We start from the raw sequence: 21,144 nt of genomic DNA, 5'->3' as shown, positions 1-21,144 counted from the left end.
CTAAGGTGTCGTATTCGTCTTCGAGTGTAAGTAACATTTGAAATAAGGTTCTCGGCGATGTTTGGTCAAGAGAAGCTAAGGTTAGTTTTTCTTTATTATTCGCTTTGGATCGCGACGGATATGCACTCATTTCCGATTGTTGCGAAGAAATCGGACAGCTGTTTGTGGAAGCATATTTAGCTGCAGTATTGGAGCTGTTTTTCTCGACACAGAAAGTTTCGTTCACTTGTCCTCGGTCCGTGAAAGCGTACGCGCATGCCATTTCTGGCGCGTTATTCGGGCGTCTTCCATTGTTCATTTGGGGTTGGGGCAAAGGCTGTATGACGTTGTCGTCTGAAATAAAAACTATTTGATTGAACAGCAAAAAAAAACTAATTTTTGATAGTATAGAATAAACATTATGAGTCTAAAAAAAGTTGGAGTTGTTCTGATCTTGTTTGATCCACGACCAAATTTTTTCCTTTCTAATGGCTCAGTTTTTTTCATCAAAATTTCTTGTCACCAAATCAAATTCTTCTGAAGATGATATACCGAGATCTATTTCTTCAAAAATTTTTGGTTCAATTTTTTAAACTACTTTCCTGGAAAGCTCGTAAGTTTGCTGTATTATATTTTTGAATGTTTCATATATTTTTAGCTTTGAAATTATATATTGTAATTATTAAGGAAAGGAAAATGCTCCGTCGCAATTAGCAATTGAAACATCTTACTCATCCTCTCTTGGCCATTTGCTGGTTGGTTGTTCTGATGGTGTGAGGAGTGTCTGGACATGCTTCGGATGAAGGGGGCTCCAGAGGTGCCAGGGTTGCCTGCAAACCCATTGCCGGTGGAGACACCCGGAGACACGCCAAGGTTTCCAGCTCCGGTGGTCCTTCTGTTAAAAATTATTCACTAATTTATCATCAATACTTTTGGAAAATCAATTTTAAAAATGCGACATGATTTGACCCGAAAAAACGCTGGAAAAGTCGGTAAATGGTAAAAACTTGTGAGTTTTTACCATTTATATCGGGTTGATGAATCGCTTGGGACATCAAAGCTTTGTAAATACAAAGTTCACTATGTTAAGCCGAAGATTTGCGTGCATCTAAAACTCTGCCAAATTTTAAGAGAACAATGTAGTGAATGTAGTGATTCCGAAAGACACGTAACAAGTAGAGCCGCTCGTTTCTTTTTTTTTTACAAAAAAAAAATTCGTTCAAACCTGAGAAAATGAGAGTGAATATTGCAAACAAAATGGAGAATTGTTTAATAGGACTCTTTTTATATTTCTCACCACCTCGCATAAGTAATGGTGTAACGAGGGACCTTTTCATGGTTAAGCATGAAGACAAAATATGTTTGTCATGACCTAATTTTTGTAGTAACCGGACAACGTGAACAGAAAAAAAATTGTTTATAAATATTCGCAGGTGAGCGGAAGGAAACAAAAAGAGTTTTCGAAAAAAGGCAATATGTGTAAAATAAGTCTAGCCTGGCGATCATTTTGAGGTGGCTGTCGACTGTCGCGAACAGGTGGTTGGCCTTGGACTTTTCCACCTCCACTTGATTGAGCAGGTGCTGCATCGAGGACAACTTCGTCTCCAGACTGTTCACGTTGCAGTCCTGCAAAAAGGAGTGATAAGATATGATATGTGCTGTGAAAAGATTAATATTACAATTCACTTCAATGCCTTTAAGATGCAAAATCTTACATCGGAAACAAATATTTTCAAAATTCGAAATATTTTAGTGCATAAGATTTCCAAAGCTAACACTGCAAAAATTTTACTGGGAACAAATCATTTTAGATGTATTGTCTCAAGTTCCACCGTTAAAAGTGACGCCAATGCACCAAAAAATTCTTAATTGTGTCTTATTGACTCAATGAAAATTTTCAGTTTCTAGAGAGACTTGTTTCGTGCATAAGCTCACCCGTTTTAGGGGTTGCTCCAAGAGGAAGCGGGCGGGCAGAGGTCAAATATCCCCTCCCTGGGCCACCAATCTGCATGATCGGAGATTCAAGACCGGTGCTAAGTAAGTATGACCTTGAAATTGACCTCAAAGTTACACTTACACGCGGTATCAGAAAATCCAACACAGCCCGCAAAATCATAAATACGAACCTCCAAAAGTCTTTCAAGGATTTTTATCCAGAGTGTTTTCAACTATTGGTTTCTGCGTTTTTTCAAATGAAATAAAAGTAACACTTTTGATATTATCAATTCTTAAGGTATTGTTTCTAGTTTCAAGTACTTGACAACTTTTTTACTGCTTGGAATTTGTACAAAAGCTTTTAAAATTTTAAAAAAATCGAAAATTTCAGGACTTTTTCCGATTCCTATATGCCCGATGCAAATTTTATTTACATGGTCATTAAGTTTAGAGCAAAAAGAAGCCATTTTGAAAATGTTTTAACTATAAAATAATGAATAGTACCTGAATTTTGTTGGAATCTGTAATTTACATCGGATAATTTCTCAAAGTAACTTTTTTCATCAAATTAAAATATAGCCTTCACATATCGTAAAATTAGTATCTTCAAGTACAAAATATCTCAACTGACCTTTTTTACACTGCTCTGGGTTGTGCCAAAACACTTGAATTTGTTAGAATCCTTGAAAGGAACAAAAGTATAGCGCTGAACAATTAGCGCAGGAACTTGAAATTAAATAATAAAAAAGTTATTCGGTTTTCAAATCACGTTTTTTTTGGTCCGTGGTAAAGAGAAAACTCATCGAAAGCCTAAATTTTAGGTACTATCAATAGCTATTTTATATTAAGCATAATCGAGAGCAAGTAAAACATAAGACAAAACAAACACTATAACTTTTCAATTTTTTTTTTCAAATTTTTCTCTTATTCTGATAAAGGCACTAAAAAAATCTACGAACTAAATTTACTGGAGTAACAATACGTTTTCACGGCTTAGACTAAGGTTATTTTCCAATTAAAAAACTTCTCGCAGCCTTTTTTTCTATTCTCCCCACGTGCGACTTAATACGGTTAAAGTTTTTGTTCACATCGCTCGACTGTTACAAAAATTGACCTTCAGAACGCTCAGGTCATGACACTCACCTTAGGTTTCTTAATTAACCTTGTAAAACCACTCTGTGCAATAAAACCTGAAGATCGTGTGAGGTGGGGGGGCTCTTTTCCAGTTTCCCACCCCCCTCGAAAAATTACAAAATGAAACTGTTCAAAAAATTGTTCTCACGACATTTTGCATGTTAAAAATGGTGTACAAATTTGTTCACCTGTTCATGCTGACACGTTTTAACGCAGTTCTAAAATAAAAAGTCTATTTAAATAATCTTTCATATTCTGAATTTCAGAAAATTCTAAAGGGGGGAACTGGAAAAGAGTCGGGGGGTGGGGGTGGGTAGGGTGGGGGGTGGGTAGGGTTAGGGTTAGGGTTAGGGTTAGGGAACTGGAAAAATCTTGCTCGTTTGCTCTATTCGCATGAAATTAGACAAAATCAAAGCCTCTATTAATTATTTTCAACAATGAGAAAACTTCTAGGACATTTCAAATATTGCCTGAATCAAAACTAAATGTACTTAATTAAGATTTATAGTCATTTTTTCGTTCTCCCATCTTTGAATTTCATTTTTGAAAAATTACGCTAAAGTTGTCATATGCAAAAAAACTTGGCATTTTTGTACATACCATACAGCGTAATTTGTTGAAATCAGCCATAATTACTCGTCAAAAGCAATGAAAACAGAAAACTTGAAATTTAATACTCGACTCAAGTCCCATTTTTTTATTTCATTTTTGAAAAAATGTTTTAGCAATAAATTTGCATGGTAAACAATTTTACTAATTTTACATAATATATCCTTCTCAATAACATCTTAACATCACGAATCTAGCCACTATAGCAAAAAAAACACTATAAAATAGAACAGTAGTGCTCGTTAATCGGGTTGAAGCTTGCAAGGTTCGGATTTAACTTCACTGCTTACTCATTTTATTTGTTGAAAGTAGTAAATTATAATGCTCGGAATTAGCAACAACATTAAAAGTATCAAGCCAAAAAATGGGCTTGTTCATGAGGTGATTTGGTGATTTTGTGTTTTTTCACAAAGAATTCATACTCAGTTCACGCAGTTGATTTAACAGAAACTCAATTGCAAACCAATTTTGTACCGATTAAAATAGTAGCATTTTATGTTCTATCAGGTTCGGCTCAAATTTGATTTTGAAATGAAACGACATAGAGGAGAATGAATCCACGCCGAACTCCCCGGAACGCACTTTGTTTACGCTGCGCTATATAGCTGGTTTTGACAAGAGACTATACTGATTTTATACTATACTTTCAACTTAAGGCTATGTAGCATTAACATTCAATTAAGAAACTGTAAAAATTGATTTTTTCCCAAAATGAAAAAAAAAATTTAATAGATTTTTTGTAATTTTTCACTCCATACGCTAAACAATTTATGAAGCGATTCCATTAGTGTCTAGCATCTGTTTGTTAGCTTTGAATATCTCGCACAAAACAACCTTTGAGCGGGAATATTTTGTCGCGTACGCTTTACGCTTCCCTAGATCAATATCTATCACGCGTTAATTTTCGCAAATCAGCAAATGGCTCTCCTTCACTTTCACTTAAATTCAAAGTTCCGTTTTGAAACACTTTTATAGCATTGTCATAAAAAATTATAAAAAAAACTTCTGCTCTTTTCCAATTCCTTTTCCGATTTTTTCCGATTCCTATATGCCCGATGCAAATTTCATTTACATGGTCATTAAGTTTACAGCAGAAAGAGGCATTTTGAAATTGTTTTAACTATAAAATAATGAATAGTACCTGAAATGTGTTGGAATCTGTAATTTACATCGGATAATTTCTCAAAGTAACTTTTTTCATCTAATTAATTTATAGCCTTCACATATCGTAAAATTAGTATCTTCAAGTACAAAATATCTCAACTCACCTTTTTTACACTGCTCTGGGTTGTGCCAAAACACTTGAATTTGTTAGAAATCCTTGAAAGAAACAAAAGTATAACGCTGAACAATTAGCGCAGGAACTTGAAATTAAATTTTAAAAAAGTTATTCGGTTTTCAAATCACGTTTTTTTTGGTCCGTGGTAATGAGAAAACTCAACGAAAGCTAAAATTTAAGTACTATCAATAGCTATTTTATATTAAGCATAATTGAGAGCAAGTAAAACATAAGACAAAACAAACACTAACTTTTCAATTTTTTTTTTCTTCAAACTTTTCTCTTATTCTGATGGAGGAGCTAAAAAATTCTACGAACTAAATTTACTGGAGTAACGATACGTTTTCACGGCTTAGACAAAAGCTTATTTTCCAATTAAAAAACTTCTCGCAGCCTTTTTCCTATTCTCCCCACGTGCGATTTAATACGAGTAAAGTCTTTGTTCACATCGCTCGACTGTTACAAAAATTGACCTTCAGAACGCTCAGGTCATGACACTCAAACTAGGTTTCATAAAGAACCATGTAAAACCACTCTGTGCAATAAAAACCTGATGATTGTGTGAGGTGGGGGGGAGGCTCTTTTCCAGTTTCCCACCCCCCTCGAAAAATTACAAACTAAAACTGTTCAAAAATTGTTCTCACGACATTTTCCATGTTAAAAATGGTGTACAAAGTTGTTCACCTGTTCATGTTGACACGTTTTAACGCAGTTCTAAAATAAAAAGTCTATTTAAATAATCTTTCATATTCTGAATTTCAGAAAATTCTAAAGGGGGAACTGGAAAAGAGTCGGGGGGTGGGGGGTGGGTAGGGTGGGGGGTGGGTAGGGTTAGGGTTAGGGTTAGGGAACTGGAAAAATCTTGCTCGTTTGCTCTATTCGCATGAAATTAGACAAAATCAAAGCCTCTATTAATTATTTTCAACAATGAGAAAACTTCTAGGACATTTCAAATATTGCCTGAATCAAAACTAAAAATACTTCATTAAGATTTATAGTCTTTTTTTCGTTCTCCCATCTTTGAATTTCATTTTTGAAAAATTACGCTAAACTTGTCATATGCAAAAAACTTGGCATTTTTGTACATACCATACAGCGTAATTTGTTGAAATTAGCCATAATTACTCGTCAAAAGCAATGAAAACAGAAAAATTGAAATTTAATACTCGACTCAAGTCCCACTTTTTTTATTTCATTTTTGAAAAAATGTTTTAGCAATAAATTTGCATGGTAAACAATTTTACTAATTTTACATAATATATCCTTCTCAATAACATCTTAACATCACGAATCTAGCCACTATAGCAAAAAAAACACTATAAAATAGAACAGTGGTGCTCGTTAATCGGGTTGAAGCTTGCAAGGTTCGGATTTAACTTCACTGCTTACTCATTTTATTTGTTGAAAGTAGTAAATTATAATGCTCGGAATTAGCAACAACATTAAAAGTATCAAGCCAAAAAATGGGCTTGTTCATGAGGTGATTTGGTGATTTTGTGTTTTTTCACAAAGAATTCATACTCAGTTCACGCAGTTGATTTAACAGAAACTCAATTGCAAACCAATTTTGTACCGATTAAAATAGTAGCATTTTATGTTCTATCAGGTTCGGCTCAAATTTGATTTTCATATGAAACGACATAGAGGAGAATGAATCCACTCCGAACTCCCCGAAACGCACTATGTTTACGCTGGGCTATATAGCTGGTTTTGACAAGAGTATATACTGATTTTATACTATACTTTCAACTTAATGCTATGTAGCATTAACTTTCAATTAAGAAAATGTAAAAATTGATTTTTTCCCAAAATGAAAAAAAAAATTTAATAGATTTTTTGTAATTTTTCACTCCATACGCTAAACAATTTATGAAGTGATTCCATTAGTGTCTAGCATCTGTTTGTTAGCTTTGAATATCTCGCACAAAACAACCTTTGAGCGGGAATATTTTGTCGCGTACGCTTTACGCTTCCCTAGATCAATATCTATCACGCGTTAATTTTAGCAAATCAGCAACTGGCTCTCCTTCACTTTCACTTAAATTCAAAGTTCCATTTGGAAACATTTTTATAGCATTGTCATAAAAAATTCGAAAAAAACTTGTGCTCTTTTCCACTCTGTCCTTCTTTTGGAAAATTATAATATGAAAGTGTATTTAAAAATACTTTTTATATAAACTGCATTAAAACGTGTCAGCGTAAACAGGTGAACAAATTCTGCGTCAATTCTTATGTGCAAAATCCCATGTGAACAATTTTTGAACAGCTGCGTTCAGGAATTAGGCGATGGAGGTGAAAAAACGGAAAAAAGCCAAGCCATTTGAGCCAAATGAAATAAAAAGCCAATAAAGCGCACACATTTACCCCGGCCTTGTCACTCTTGGAGTCTGACAGGATGATTTTGATGGAGTGGGCGGCGTAGTCTGCAAAACACTGTTCCGCCCTCCTTCTGCTGTGCTCTAATGACCTCATATGGTGCACTAATCCAGACAGGGCGTACACTAAGTTGTTGCTGACTCCTGTGCTGATCTGGTCCGTCATTGCTGTCGCCCCGTTCCGATCATGAGTTGCAGCTGAAGCCATTTCAGAAATAATATTAATTAAAAACCACAACAGATGCGTCGCTCTTTTTCTAATTGTTTAGAGATAGTAATAAAAAATAATAAAAGTCTATATAACTTGAAATTTAAACGATAACAAGAAAAATTGTGATCTGGTTTTCCAAAGAGATCAAAGTAAAAGAAAAACTGAAAAAAAAACTAATTAAGATATCACAAAATGATAATTGGTCGGAGTGTAAATATAATATGAACGTAGTCACGTACGAATATTTAGAAATTTCGCACGTGGTTTGATTAACGAAGTTGACACTAATACTTCAGAATGATCAATTTTTGCTCTTCAACACGCTTAAAAAAACTTTCAAAAAATCGTGAGTTTTTTTTGCTCCCCGAATAAAAATCCCATTTCGTCCCCCTTTGTACTATTTTGAGATATCCATTTTTGGTTGACAAACCCTAAAAAAATTTTTGGCGCCAATTTATACTAATTTCAAGGGGAGAGCGCTCGCCAAAAAAACGCTAAATTTTGGTCAAAACTTTCCAAAAAGTGTTTAAAAACGGTTTTTGAGCAATTTTGGTCAAAAGGGGGTCTGTATAGTGGTTTGGGAGAGCTCGGGGCTCTTTTCGGGTCCCCCTTTTGATTTTTTTCGAAACTCAAATATGAAAGTCTATAAAATTACTTTCTTGTTATAACCTGCATCAAAACGTATCAGCGTAAACAGGTACACAAATTTTGGCTCTTTTCCAGTTCCCCCCTTTCAAATTCACTTATGAAAAGTCTATTTAACGTTGTCACAATGCAATGAAATTTGGCGTGGTGAACAAATCGACAATTCTGAACAGATTTGTTCTTCATACTTCACAGCGTATTATCACGCATTTAGCCGTAGTAACACGTAAAACAAACATAAGACTCGGTATTTTGAAATGGGGGAAACTGGAAAAGAGCCAAATTTTGGCTCTTTTTCCTCCCCCACCCAACCCTCCCCCCCCACCTGCAATTTCTTACTGAAAAAAGCTTCTGTTGACATTGTCCGATCGTTATGAAAATTGACATGCGGACTGATTAGGCCATGACAAACATATTTAGTCTCCATAAATAACCTTGTAAAAGCACTCTTTACACGAAAAAATCGATAGTTATGTGAGGTGGGGGGAGGGGGGAAAGGAAAAAGAGCCCAATTTTTGACAGCGTTTCTTACATACAAAAAGGAATGTAAACAATTGTTGAACTCCCTAAATTTGCAGTTTTACGAGGGGATGGGCTCTTTTTTCTCCACCCCAACTGCAATTTTTTATATTTGAAGTTACTGTTCACTTTGTCCGATTGTCATGAAAATTGACATGTAGTATCATTGGGTCATGACAAATATATTTGGGCTCGGCTCTTTTTCCTTCCCCCCCCCCCCACCTCACGCGAGCTTCAATATATTAGTGTAACGAGTGGTTTTACGAGGTTGAGTATGAAGACCAAATATGTTTGTCGTGGCCTTATTAGTCTGTATGTAAATTCTTATAACTGGAAAAGAGCCGATCTCAAAAATCATTTAGGTCGACCTAAGAAAAAGGTCGACAAAATTTTTGAATTTTTTTTTGAACGTCCGCCCCCGCCCCTCCGCTCGAGAAAACCCTAGATCATTCCCTGAAACCCTTATCGAGCCCTTTTCCCTCCCAGGGCTCTTTTTCCTTACACCCCCACCTCAAATAATCATTAATTTTAAGTGTAACGAAAGTTTTTACAAGGTTGATTATGAAGACCAAATATGTTTGTCATGGCCTAACTAGTCCGCATGCCAAATGCAAATTTTTGTACCAATCGGACCACGTGAAAAAAAATACATTTCTAAAAAATTGCAGGTAGGGGGATAGAGAAAAAACCTTCCGGGTTGTTATCACAGCAAAACTAAGTACTCAATTAGTGTGAATTCATGTAGATTGGCATTGATGACTCAGGCTCTGCATAATTCCAATTCAACGCTCTCAGTGCCACTGCAGCACTGATTCAGCGTTGTGAAACTACAAAAAAATCAATTCAGAAACTATGTTTTTCTATTTTCCCCTCACTTTTAAAAATTTCAACTTTTACTAGCGTTTTTCGTGATACTTTTGTTTAACGAGTGAAGTCGAAACCTTACAAAATTTGTTCATCAACTAAGCACCAAATCAAAATCTGATAAAAAAAATTTACAAAAATCGGCTCTTTTTCTTTTTCCCTCCACCTGACACGAGCATCAATTTTATGTTCTAACGAGTGGTTTTACAAAGTTGATTGTGTAGAAAAAATATGTTTGTCATGGCCTAATTAGTCTGCATGTCAATTTTCATGACAATCGAATAATCTGAACAGTGATTTCAATTATAATAACTTGCAAGTGGGGGAAAAGGAAAAAGAGCCCAAAAATCATACTAGGCTTTAAGTTCTGAGCAACAGTTTTCAAAACAAACTTATAAGAATCTTTCAAGAATGCTCTAAGTATTTGAGTTATGGGGTGCGTTTTGGAAAAAAAAAGCAAAATCTTGTAAAGTTTTTTTTTTAATTTTGCAGTCCCAAATTTTTACTAAGAGACAAATAACATATGTTATCGAGCAAAATCTGGCATTGCATTTTTTTAGATCATGTTATCGAATAAATTAATTATATTAAAGTAAGTGAGCTTTAGAAAACGTTCTGATTACTTGCACAAACAATTTTCTCAAGTTACAACTCTATTCCACCTATTTTTGTAAATAAAAACTCAGGTAACATTGTAAAATATCATAATTGACATGCACTCGTGCAACTTACGCGCGTGTTTCTTGCATTGAACGATACAGATTTCAGCAATCTCCGGTGCGATATTTTTTAAGGTGCCTGCTAGATGCTATCAGAAACTATAGATTACTAAAATACTGAAAACGGAAAACTGGAAAACTACTCAAAGAAAAAACTTTTTGCCTTCAGTGCTTTTCATTTCAGCTACTCTTATAATTTTTTTCGGTCAAACGTTTTCATGATGAAACATTAGAATAGTATAAATTATGATTATACAGACTCATTTATCAATCTGTAGTTTTATGCACTGAATCTTCGATGAAGCAATGACAATTTTTTACTGCAAAAAATTTTTCATCAAACAACACTACAACATCTGTGAAAGTTTTCATGGAAATGATTTATCAAGAAATGAGCTTTGACGGCCATGGCTTTTTCACATTTTTTGCTTTTATCCTACTTATGAGAAATTTAAAATTTTTTCCATTTGCGATCACCACAGTTGCAAAAAACACTGTTTGATAATTTGACTGTCTTCTGTTATATCCTACCATAATTCAAAATCCTAGCGCAGTGAGGCAATACGACTTTGCTACTCTGAATGATTAACGGTAGATAATGCTCGATGATTTTTGAAGAGTATTTAGCTGTTCTTGTTTCATGTTCATTTTTGAGGTTCAAATTGTTTTTAATGCTTTGAAAATTTAGTTGGACTCTTTCATTACTTGCAATAATTCTACAAAAATTTTGAAATGGTTAAATTTTCGATCGAATACATTTGGATCTTTATATGCATTGAAACCTTTACAGGAAAGTCTCGCTGCCCGGGTCGAGTTCCTCGATTTATGATTCAAATTTCTCGACCAAAAATTGCTATGTTTTGGTCATCTCGACAAAAATTTGGTTTGTTTTGACTTTCTCGGCCAAATTTTTTTTGTATGCTTAGACTTTTTCGGCCAAATTTTGGTACTTTCAGAATTCTCGACCCGACAAAAAAAATTTTGACTTTTTTTTACCCAATTCAGATATGATTTCACTATCTCAGTTGTCTCTACCGACAATTTTAAAAAGTTAGTTTGTTCGATCCCGAGTAGATTTGTTCCGAATTTTTCGACTGTCTCCAATGTCTTGACATAGGTTTCGACTTTCTCGACCGAAATGTTTCAACTGTGTTGGACCAATGCTTTGACTGCACCCGACCTTTGTTCCGACTGTGGTTGGGCTATGTTTCAACTTTCTCGACCAAAAGTGCATATGGTTTAACTGAGCTCGTCCTATGTTTCGTTTTTCTCGACTTTGTAGATTATCAGTTATTGTGAATTAATTGACTAAATTTTTACTGTACGCTCTTCAGTAGATTTTTTCCCATGATTATGAAACTGAAAATAAACGATAAGAATCAGCAAAACGCCAAACTTTTGCATCGAACACTAATTTTTACAAAATGAGTCATCCAATTTGCTTTCATTTTGTTAACAAGTCTGGACTGAAACTGTTGATCTGAAAACTTGTATTTGAGAAAACTTTTGTATATTTTTTTTGCCGCAGGAACTCTTAGATCTCGAAAATTAAAACGTGTTTCTCCTAAAGTTTAATTTTGCGGCATGCAAATCTCTTCAAATGATTGTTGGTGATTGCACTTTTCTGACGGAGATTTTTTGAGCCGTTTTTTCTCAGTTTCCATACCAAAAATTAAGTTGAAACATTTCAGGTTGGGTTCGACCTATATTTTGACAGTGCTCGACCTAAAATTTGATTTTCTCGACCAAAATAGTTTTTCTTTCGGCCATGTTTGACCTACCAAAATTGCGTGTAATGTTTGCAAACGAGAAGATCGATTGGAGACTTTTTTCTTTTCCCCGCGGCCAGGATTACATTGGAGCTGTCAATGGGGATGTTTTTCTCCTAAATCCTTCCAAAGCAATATTTTCAGCTGTTATCAGCTTTTATTTTTTGCTGGCTCCCCTATGTCAAAATTAGATCTCTATGTAGATACTAGATCTCTAAAAATCTGAAGCAATCTCATAGAACATTAGATTAGAAATAACAAACAAGTTTTCTGTTAACACAGTTTCCTAATAAAACATAAAGATTTACTAGATTATATTAATGAAAAGAACTACGGGCAAAAAGCAAGCACAACTCATTCATACAAAATAGTTGAGAAAATAAGTTTTCTGTTTTCAAAGTCGATTAAACTTCTCTTCGCATATAATTTGTGATTACACTTGCAATCTTTCTTCTGTGCTTTTGTTCTTTGCTTCACTTGTCAACAACTCAAAAACCCGTTATTTTTGAAAATTGTCTTATGATGGTTGTAGTTTTTTCATCTTCAATTTGATCAGTAATTGTTTTTCTGTTTTAATCGGCTTTGAAAAGTTTTGGCTAAAATATATCGGCTTTGTGGCTTCTTAACGCCCTGTATGAGCAAATAAATTTTTTAGTGTTTGTGTGTGTGTGTGTGTGTGTTTGTTTTGAGGAAATTCAAATTTTTTCGTGATTCACGATATTTTAATAAAACCATTCTCTTTTGGTTTAGCAGATGTCTCTTCAAGTGTTGAGGTTGAGTGACTACCACGTAACTCTTTGTTTCAATGCTTGTTTAACCTTTGCTTGTCCTATTCAACGAATTTTCGCAATTTTTTTTTTGCGATTTTCGACATTTGTTTTTGCTTTTTTGACCGCCCTTTTTGTTAAATTTGAGCCCACTTACTTGCATGGAATTGCAAGTAGTAAATTGTTCTGCTCTGCATATCTGTAAAAATTTGTTTTTTTTTTGCTTAACACTAAAATTCTATTTTTTTCTAATTTCTTTCTTTTGTTTAACTTTTTTAATTTAAACTTTATTTTACAAAATGTTAACGTTTTTTTATGGTTAAAGCAGTTTAATTGATTTGCGTTTGCTTTGAATTTTTTTGAGACTTGCTAGTTTTGATTTAAGAATAAAAGTTTTCCACGATAATTCGAAACTCCTATTGGAAATGAGGAAACTCATTTCCAATAGCAAATTGCTGTGCTCAAAGCTGAAAGACTGTGGGTGAATAAGTTTGCTCTTTAAATACAGATAAATGATGAACAACCCAAGAAAAGTTGTTCGGTGAAGTTTTTGCTTCAAAAATGTTTATCACAACAAAATCCTTCGGAAACATCGAGTTTGATTGGTCTTTCTTCTAGTTTCTGCAAATTTCTCGCACGTACTTAACCGAAAACCACATCAAAGATTGCTGAAATAAATCATTCTGAGGACATAACTTTACTGCTAGTTATTTTTTATGAAACTGAAATTTGAAGAAAACCTAAAAAGTGTAATTTCTGATGTATTACGTATTTTACTATTTCAGTAAATTTTCCACGTGCGTGATGGAAAGGCAGTTCTTTGAAGAGTATTAAAATGTTCTTGCAAGAAGTACACTCTGAAAAAAGAACAACGTAGAAAACTAAAACTTTAGACACACACCGTACGACCTTCAATTATATAGAAATCTGTTTGCATTGAAATTAATTAAAAAGTTAAGTTTATAAAGCAAGAAGCCAAGAAAAGTACGAAACTTTTAAGAGATCTTTGCTATAAAAAATCAAAAATACCAAACTAAGCTGAAGACATCTTCCTGAAGACATTCTTACATTTTCCTAAATTTTCCGATATAAAAAGTTCCGAACGAAAATCTAATGAGAATCTTGGCGCGAAATTTTTGCAATCTTTGCCTCTGCAGAAGCAAAAAAAATGCTAAGCAATTGAGAGTAGTAACATATTGCACCCTCTTTAAAAAGATTCGAAAAGAAAACGCAATGTCAAAAAACACGGTCTCTGTAATTATTCCGACATTCGTAGTGGTAGTAACAAAATATTTGTGCTCGGGGTGGGTTTTTTTCTTCAGACAAGTTTCGAATTTTTATCTAGCCAATTTTGACGGAAGTTTTTGTATCATTCAAAAGGAATTGTTGTCTTGAGCTTAAATTTGAAAAAAATATTTCACCTAGGATCGTTTTTCTTTTACCTGTAGTGTTCTTATAGCGGTTTCAAAATTGACAGTTTGACAACGGAGTTTGATAGCCCGTGCTATGTTTCCATAAAAGAGGCACAGGTGACGAGCTGATTCGTCTGAAGGGTTATTACAAATTGGAATCGGACAAGCTAAATAGGCTAAATTAGTCGTCACTAATTGACAACTGAATCACTTTCTACTTGAAGTTAAACAGGGGAAGAAGGAGGCGACAAAGTTTTTTTTTTAAAAAAATTGCGATTTTCTTTGATTTTTAATTGTTTTTTTTTGGCAAAAGCCGCATCAGATACTTTACAGGGAAGTCAGAACATTCAGGGTTTCATATTATATTCTGTTCCATAATACGTTTTAATTACTGCGATCGGCGCATCTACCGATAACTTCTGTTCCTGTATATGAAGAAACTTTTTGTTCTGAAACGTTTTTTTCTGCGATTTTTTCAGAAAGAGCTCCTAAATTACTGTGCAAACGTAGAATTGTTATCTTTGTAAATACAAAGATATGTATAGACTATATCAGCTAATTTGAAGACGCAACATTTTAACACCATTATTTGACATCCTTTTGCAGGAGCTTCACTGTTCAAATATTTGCACAATCGAGCAGCGCTGTTTGAGGTTTCATTCAGCACAGCTACTATTCACCATTTCCTTTTCCTTTGTTATATTTTCATTCCACAAATCTTTTATCCTCAGTTTTTGTAGTTTTTAAACACAGATACGTCTTTTGTGTTATATGTTTTTTTTTGTAGTGTGTGCAGAAACTGCTGTTAAATATGCTATTATCTTATGGAAGTTATGACGTGGATTTTTGGTGCCTAAACAAAATGCTGGAAATTTCTGGTAAGAAAAATTTCTTATAATGAAAAAATAATGTAAATGTATTTTTTATTTTGAGACGGAAGTCGTACAAACGAAAAATGATATTATCTGTAATCGATTTTATATCTAATCTTCCGAAAGTCGAAAGTTTTAATTGATTTTTTTCAAGACGATATTAACGTGTTGTGCTAAATGAATCTAGATGATTAAGATTAAAACAACAGCGTTTTCAGTTTGATTAGATTTTAAAAAATCAGCTGATACCAAGAAGTTTTGAAGATCTAATCTAATCGAGAGGGGTGTTTTTAATGTACTTTGGTAAACTCAAAATGCTGTTGTTTTCATCTTAACCGTTCAGACAAACTTTAGAGGGGTGTTCACCCTTTAAAGCTAGCAAACCATTTGAGCATCAACAAACAGTTTCTGTAACAGTAAAAACTCGAAAGCTGACAGTTTTAAAACTGAGCTGTAACTATAAAACTTGTCGATTTTTCGATGTTTCGTTTTGGTGAGTATAGTTTTGCAAACTGTTTTTTGCTATTCAAAAACGAACTCTCGTAGTGTACTTATATTATAACTTATTAAAGACTGACCGAGTATACAAAGTCGGCCAATGATTTCTATAGTGCAAAAGAAAACAAAAGCATTTGTACCATTCGCTAGCGTTCAATTCGTAGTTTTTCGTTGTCTGAAAATAAAATCTTTTGAATCATCAATCAAAAACAAGAACTTGTCTGCATCATGGAAAAAATATCCGGTAAAGGAAGCTCAAAAAAGAAAGGTAATTGTTTATTCAAAACTATTTTAAAATTATTTCAAAACTATTTCACAACCAATTCAAAATGTCTACAATAGTATACATATGAGAAATTGTATCATGCCCTTTCTTGGAGAAATCGAAAATATGATTTCTCGATCGTTTTTTTTTCTCAAAATTTTCATTTCAAGGATTTATTAAAAATTAACTATGCAAAGATCAGAGACAATAAGAAGCTTGTTTGCAATATCTCAGCTCATAAAATTTCATTACGAGCCCGAATTGTGTATTTTGTGAGTTTTGAGCGGATTCCGCAAGAGGCTGAAAACCGATTTGTCGCAGAACCCGTAACATGACTTTTTTCTAAGCGCGTTTAAATATGGGCTTGAAACAGGAATCCAGTTACCTAAAATACTTCCTCAACTCCGCTAGATCCAACAATTTCCAAAAATCTAGATTCTGAAAAAGAGTTTATGTTTCCAGGAGCGTCCCAGAACAGTGTGAACCAACACGATGACCTCGAGTGGGACCCCTACTGTTTGGGATCAATCGAGGACCACGAAAGGTCACTGGACTCGCTCATCTACTCCAGTCAGCCAGCAGCTTTGACCTTGAAACGGACTCTTCAGTTTCTCAAAGTTGTGGACGAAAATGCAGTCAGGTCTGAACAACTCAGGGAAAAGTATGAACGGAAGGAAAGATATGACGAGATATTTCACGCTGAAGTCGTGAAGTTAGAGGAATTCATGGAGAGCAGTCGAATAAATGATGATGATGGCAACGAAATCGAGCTTGCGGGGGACACTTTCAAAGAAGTTAAAGCAAAAATTATCAGTAAGAAAACATTTGCATATAATTTTTGTAGTTAAGATTTCTTTCCACAATTCTTTAGGCAAAAAATAAAGCAAAAACATAAACAGTAGCAGACTTAGGGATGAGGACGGACGCCCCCCGCCGCCCCTCAGGGAACTGACCTCCTGATTACCCAAAGGTACTGTTTTTATGTTTTTAGACCTCCATTTTGGCTGGCCTACCCATAAATTTCTTTAAAAAACATCTTCGGCGCCAATGTATACTAATTTTGAGGAAGGAGCGCATGCCAAAAAAACGCAATTTTTTTTTTGGTCAAAAATGTCCCAAAAGTGCCTAAAAACGCCTTTTAGGCCTGTTTTGTTTTTCAACAATTTGCTTGCGGCGCACAAAATTTGGCCAAAATAGGGTCTTTTAAATAGGATCTCGGAAAATCAATTTGGCTTAAAAAAGGTCAATTTTTTTTTGAAAATCTTCCCTCTATAAAATATTTCAAATCTGCCTTATATGCAGTATATCAAGATAGAAATTAATTAAAATAATCAGAAGTTTGGATAGTTAAAGAATTGTAGGATTGTTTCCTAAAATTAAGTCCAATCATCAATTGCAAACCTTTTTTTTGCTTAGAAATATCGACAAATTGGAACCTTCTCAAGACAAAATTCAATTTGGAAGCCAAGAAACGAGCCTTCATTCAGAAAGACATTTCCAGCAAGATAATTGTGTGGAAAATATCCAAATTCATCGAGCACGTAGACACTTATGCGTCGCGTCATTTCTTTCCGCAATCGGAAATGGATTTCAAGTCCGAACATTTGGAATCCATATCGCAGAAAAATTTGGTTAGATGATTTTTTTTAACCAATATTGCATTGAACATTAGATAAAAAAATTGAGTATGATTTCAGTTTTGCAAACAAAATTATCGAAGGAACAAAAACTATTTATTTTGAAAAACTACTAAAATAATAACGGGATTAATTTGCAAAAAATTAAAGGATTTTCAAAAAGTTAATGGATTTGCAAAAAATTAAGGGATTTGCGAAAAATTTTGCATAAAAATTAGGGAAAATTAAGGGATTTGCGAAAACATTTAGATAAAAATTAGGGGATTTTAAGAGCAAACATTTTTTTGTAGGAATCAGTGCAAGAAATGGCGGAAGATTTCTTCAGTTTTCAATCTGTGGTGCACTATGCTGAGTCTAGTCACGTGCTGGGCAGACACCAGACACATCAGATCCACACTTCAGCCGCAGAGAAAGTGCACCAGGTGCTGGACAACATGAAACTATTCCAGACTCAATTGGAGGTACGTTCTTGAAAGTTTTAAGAACTTAGTAATTGTTATTTAGTATAAATAATAAATTAGATTAATTTGATCAGTTAAGTTTGTATCAATTGCTTCTAAATAAAAGTCTAAATACTGTTTTTTCAATAAAAAATTGATCTTGGTATGTTTTGACACATTGGTAATATTGGTGTCTGAAATAAATTGCTCGCCATCAGTTTTTGCCAGAATTTTTGGCTATTCGATGAAGACTTCTAATATTTACAAAAATGACACAAAAATATCATTGAAGTGGTCTAGCGAGCTTAAGTCCTCTCTTGCCATAAAAAAATTGGTGTAACCATATTGTTCTTTAAGCCAGGGGCGGGTTTCTTCAAAGGTTTTAATTTTCAAATAAAATGTCGGCCTTTTTTTAGATTGACCAAAATGACTTTAGGATCTCTCCAAGAACAAAATAAGACCCTATTTTGCACAAAAACTCTTCGCGACGCAGGTAGTTTTTGATTAAATAGGTCAAAGTTTTGTTGTTGGAAAATATTTTAGCGCGCGCAAAATACTACCAAAAGAGGTACCTTTTAGGTTAAAAGGGGGTCGAATTTCATAACTAAAATTAGTAGCAGTTCTCATCTGCATTCGCTTTATCTTTCATTAGGTCCAGTTTTTGAGAAAAGTAAGCCAGAGCGAGCAACAATTCGATCCATCCAGAAAACGCAGTCAAGATTCGGAGTGTGAAAACGAACTCAAAAAAGATTTCGAAGACAAGAATGACGTAACAAATAAAAGGGAAATTACCGATGCTCAAATCGAAGAACATTTCACACTCACGACTTCCTTGAGAAGGAATATTTGCAGAGTTCAAAAAAGGCGCGACGACAGAGTGAAGGGACAAGCCGAGACTCGAATTCTGGGGGCAGTTGAACTGAATAAAACTGGAAATGGCAGAAAGAAACAGTCGGCAGCTAAGGTATATTTAATTCAAAATTCGATTTTTTTGTGTCGAAAAATCAAAGTAAATTTTCATATCATCTCACAAACAAATTAGGGGGGAAAACTTTAAGTTGAATTTGAAATTTGACAAAAACTTCCTGTAATGTTACAACATGAGTATTTATTTGTGCATTTCATGCAATTTTGCTTCCCGCACTGACAAAATTGGAAATTTAGATCGATTTGGATCATTTTAGGTCGATTTAAATCGATCTTAAATCTAAGCTAAAAACATTCCATCCCAATCGATTTCATATCAATTCAAATTGATTTAAAACTTAGATAACAAAATTGACACAAATCGATTTTAAATCAATTTAAATCAATTTTCAAATTTTATTTTTTTTCTACTTTATTGTAAACAGTTCCAATCAAGTATGGTAGTTTGGTCGCTAAAATTTAGACTAGAGGTTTGTTCTGTTACACGGCACAAAATTTTTAATCTATTACTTTCAAAACTTGATCATATTCCGTGATTCTGATCGATTGATAAAAGACAAAATTAGAAGAACAGATTTAGTGACCCTAACTAAGTTATAAAAAATTTCAATAGGCCCTAAATTTGTTCGGAAACGAACAAAGTTGCACAAGTTGCATGAGTTCCAGCTCTGATTCATATCTGACATAACTTTGATTTATACTGACAACTTTTCTGGTTTGCTACAAAAGTTTCTGCCCAATATCTGATTTTTTTATATATACTTTGTTAATAACCTTGATAATTTTTCAAAATTTTAATGCAGTTTTTTGAGCTCTGTTTGATTTATTTTGACCTTTTTTTAAATTTTACATGGGTTTTTACCCAAAATCTGTTTCACAATGATGACTTTCTTTTATTTTTTTTGTATATTTTGAACTCAAAACCTGAACTAATTTTTAAATTTCTTACATAGGTTTTGCCCAATATCTGATTTTCTTTGATAATTTTTGTAAAATTCCTGGCATATTTTTGAGCTCAAAAGTTCCCTTATTTTGACCCCCTTTTTGTTTGTTACAAAAACTTTTGCCCATAATCTGATTTAAAAAGATGATTTTCTATAATTTCATTATATATTTTTGAGCTCAAAATCTGATTTATGTGGATCACTTTCCTGAATTCTGAAATATCTGTCACGTATATTTTTATTTGAAAATTTAAGAAAACGTATATTCCATTTCTTAAATAGCATTTTTCTTGTCGTGTTTTCAACAGATTGATCTCAATTGATTTGAAGTGAATTTTTTAGACACCTAAATGGGTCTGTTCAGGGGTCTTTTAGAAGGGATTGAACTGGATGTAAGCAAGATTCAGATGGATTTAAGTGAGTCGGAAAATCCATCTAAATTGATGTAAATCAATGTTTTAGACATTTAAATCGATTTAAATTTTTCAAGAAAAATCCAATTAAATCATTCTAAAATCCATTTCAATTCGTAAAATGTACATTGCTAATTAATTTGGATCAAATTAAAATATATTTTTTTCAATCAATCCGAAATCAATCTCGTCAGTGAGGTTGGCTTACAGAATTTTAGATTTAAACTTTTCTTAAGTGTGATATGAAGTTTCTTTCATCATTATTTCACCCAGTAACATCCAAAACTAGCAAACCGGTTTGTTTTAGGCGCCCAAGTCTGGTAAACCAAAACCCGAAGATGTTCTTCCTTCGCACACCAAACTAAATCTGAACCATTACCCAGCCCACCTGCTAATAACGCTCCACGCCATCGCCGATCACATCGAAGAAACTCAGCAAGTCATAGGGTATCTGGAAACAGAAGTTGCCAAAGATTTTTTTCCAAAAAACGATTCTTGGTTCGGAAAAGTCACAGAAACTTGCAGTCGATACTCAATGCTTATAGTTTGCGTCGCCTTGCCTCTTTTTTGCGTGATCGGTTCAATTTATTTAATAAGCCATGGTGTTAGTAATAAACTTATATGCATAAATCACCCTAATGATTTGTTACCATGTTAATAGAAATTGTACAAAGTAGAAATGAAATAAAAACTCATTAGTGTTTCTGTTTTTTAAACAGTTAGATTGCTCGTATATCATAGCCAACGCCCTGAGTTTCCGACTATGCCCTTTAACGTCGAAGTAGTTTTTAGTTCTTGTAGCGTTTTTTGCCACATGCCTATTTCGGTGTCACGTAATCCAAAATTTCATAAAAAAATGGCATGTGCGTGCACTACTTATTGTTTCGACTTGCGTAACGAAAGTAACGGAGTATTTGTGCTCGGGTTGGTT

The 21,144-nt window shown here is 33.9% G+C and overlaps 1 protein-coding gene across 4 annotated transcripts; it reads left to right on the top strand.

Annotated features, from left to right (window-relative positions):
* Positions 1-1,928: 1,928 nt before the first annotated feature.
* Positions 1,929-20,914, top strand: LOC134854231 (uncharacterized). 4 transcript variants are annotated; one of them, XM_063870405.1, is made up of 6 exons: positions 1,929-2,016; positions 16,315-16,665; positions 17,269-17,483; positions 17,780-17,950; positions 18,582-18,893; positions 20,521-20,914. In XM_063870405.1, the coding sequence occupies exons 1-6, from the start codon at positions 1,989-1,991 to the stop codon at positions 20,869-20,871; spliced, it is 1,428 nt and encodes a 475-aa protein (XP_063726475.1). In that variant the 5' UTR covers positions 1,929-1,988; the 3' UTR covers positions 20,872-20,914. The 4 variants fall into 4 exon arrangements, with proteins under 4 accessions (XP_063726475.1, XP_063726473.1, XP_063726476.1 ...); XM_063870403.1 differs by lacking the exon at positions 1,929-2,016 and adding an exon at positions 14,859-15,095; XM_063870406.1 differs by lacking the exon at positions 1,929-2,016 and adding an exon at positions 15,430-15,582.
* Positions 20,915-21,144: the final 230 nt, after the last annotated feature.

The sequence above is a fragment of the Symsagittifera roscoffensis genome, chromosome 9 (genome assembly GCF_963678635.1).
Source record: "Symsagittifera roscoffensis chromosome 9, txSymRosc1.1, whole genome shotgun sequence".
In the NCBI taxonomy this organism is placed as follows: domain Eukaryota; kingdom Metazoa; phylum Xenacoelomorpha; order Acoela; family Convolutidae; genus Symsagittifera; species Symsagittifera roscoffensis.
Note: the sequence above shows the minus strand (reverse complement) of the source record. Positions and strands in the feature narration are given on the sequence as shown.

Bases quoted from the DNA above. Each gene is read 5' to 3' on its own strand.
- LOC134854231 (XM_063870403.1), top strand. From the start codon at position 15,029: ATGCTATTATCTTATGGAAGTTATGACGTGGATTTTTGGTGCCTAAAC. The intron at 17,484-17,779 runs GTTAGATGATTT...ATTTTTTTGTAG, and splicing joins CCATATCGCAGAAAAATTTG to GAATCAGTGCAAGAAATGGC. The intron at 18,894-20,520 runs GTATATTTAATT...GGTTTGTTTTAG, and splicing joins AGAAACAGTCGGCAGCTAAG to GCGCCCAAGTCTGGTAAACC.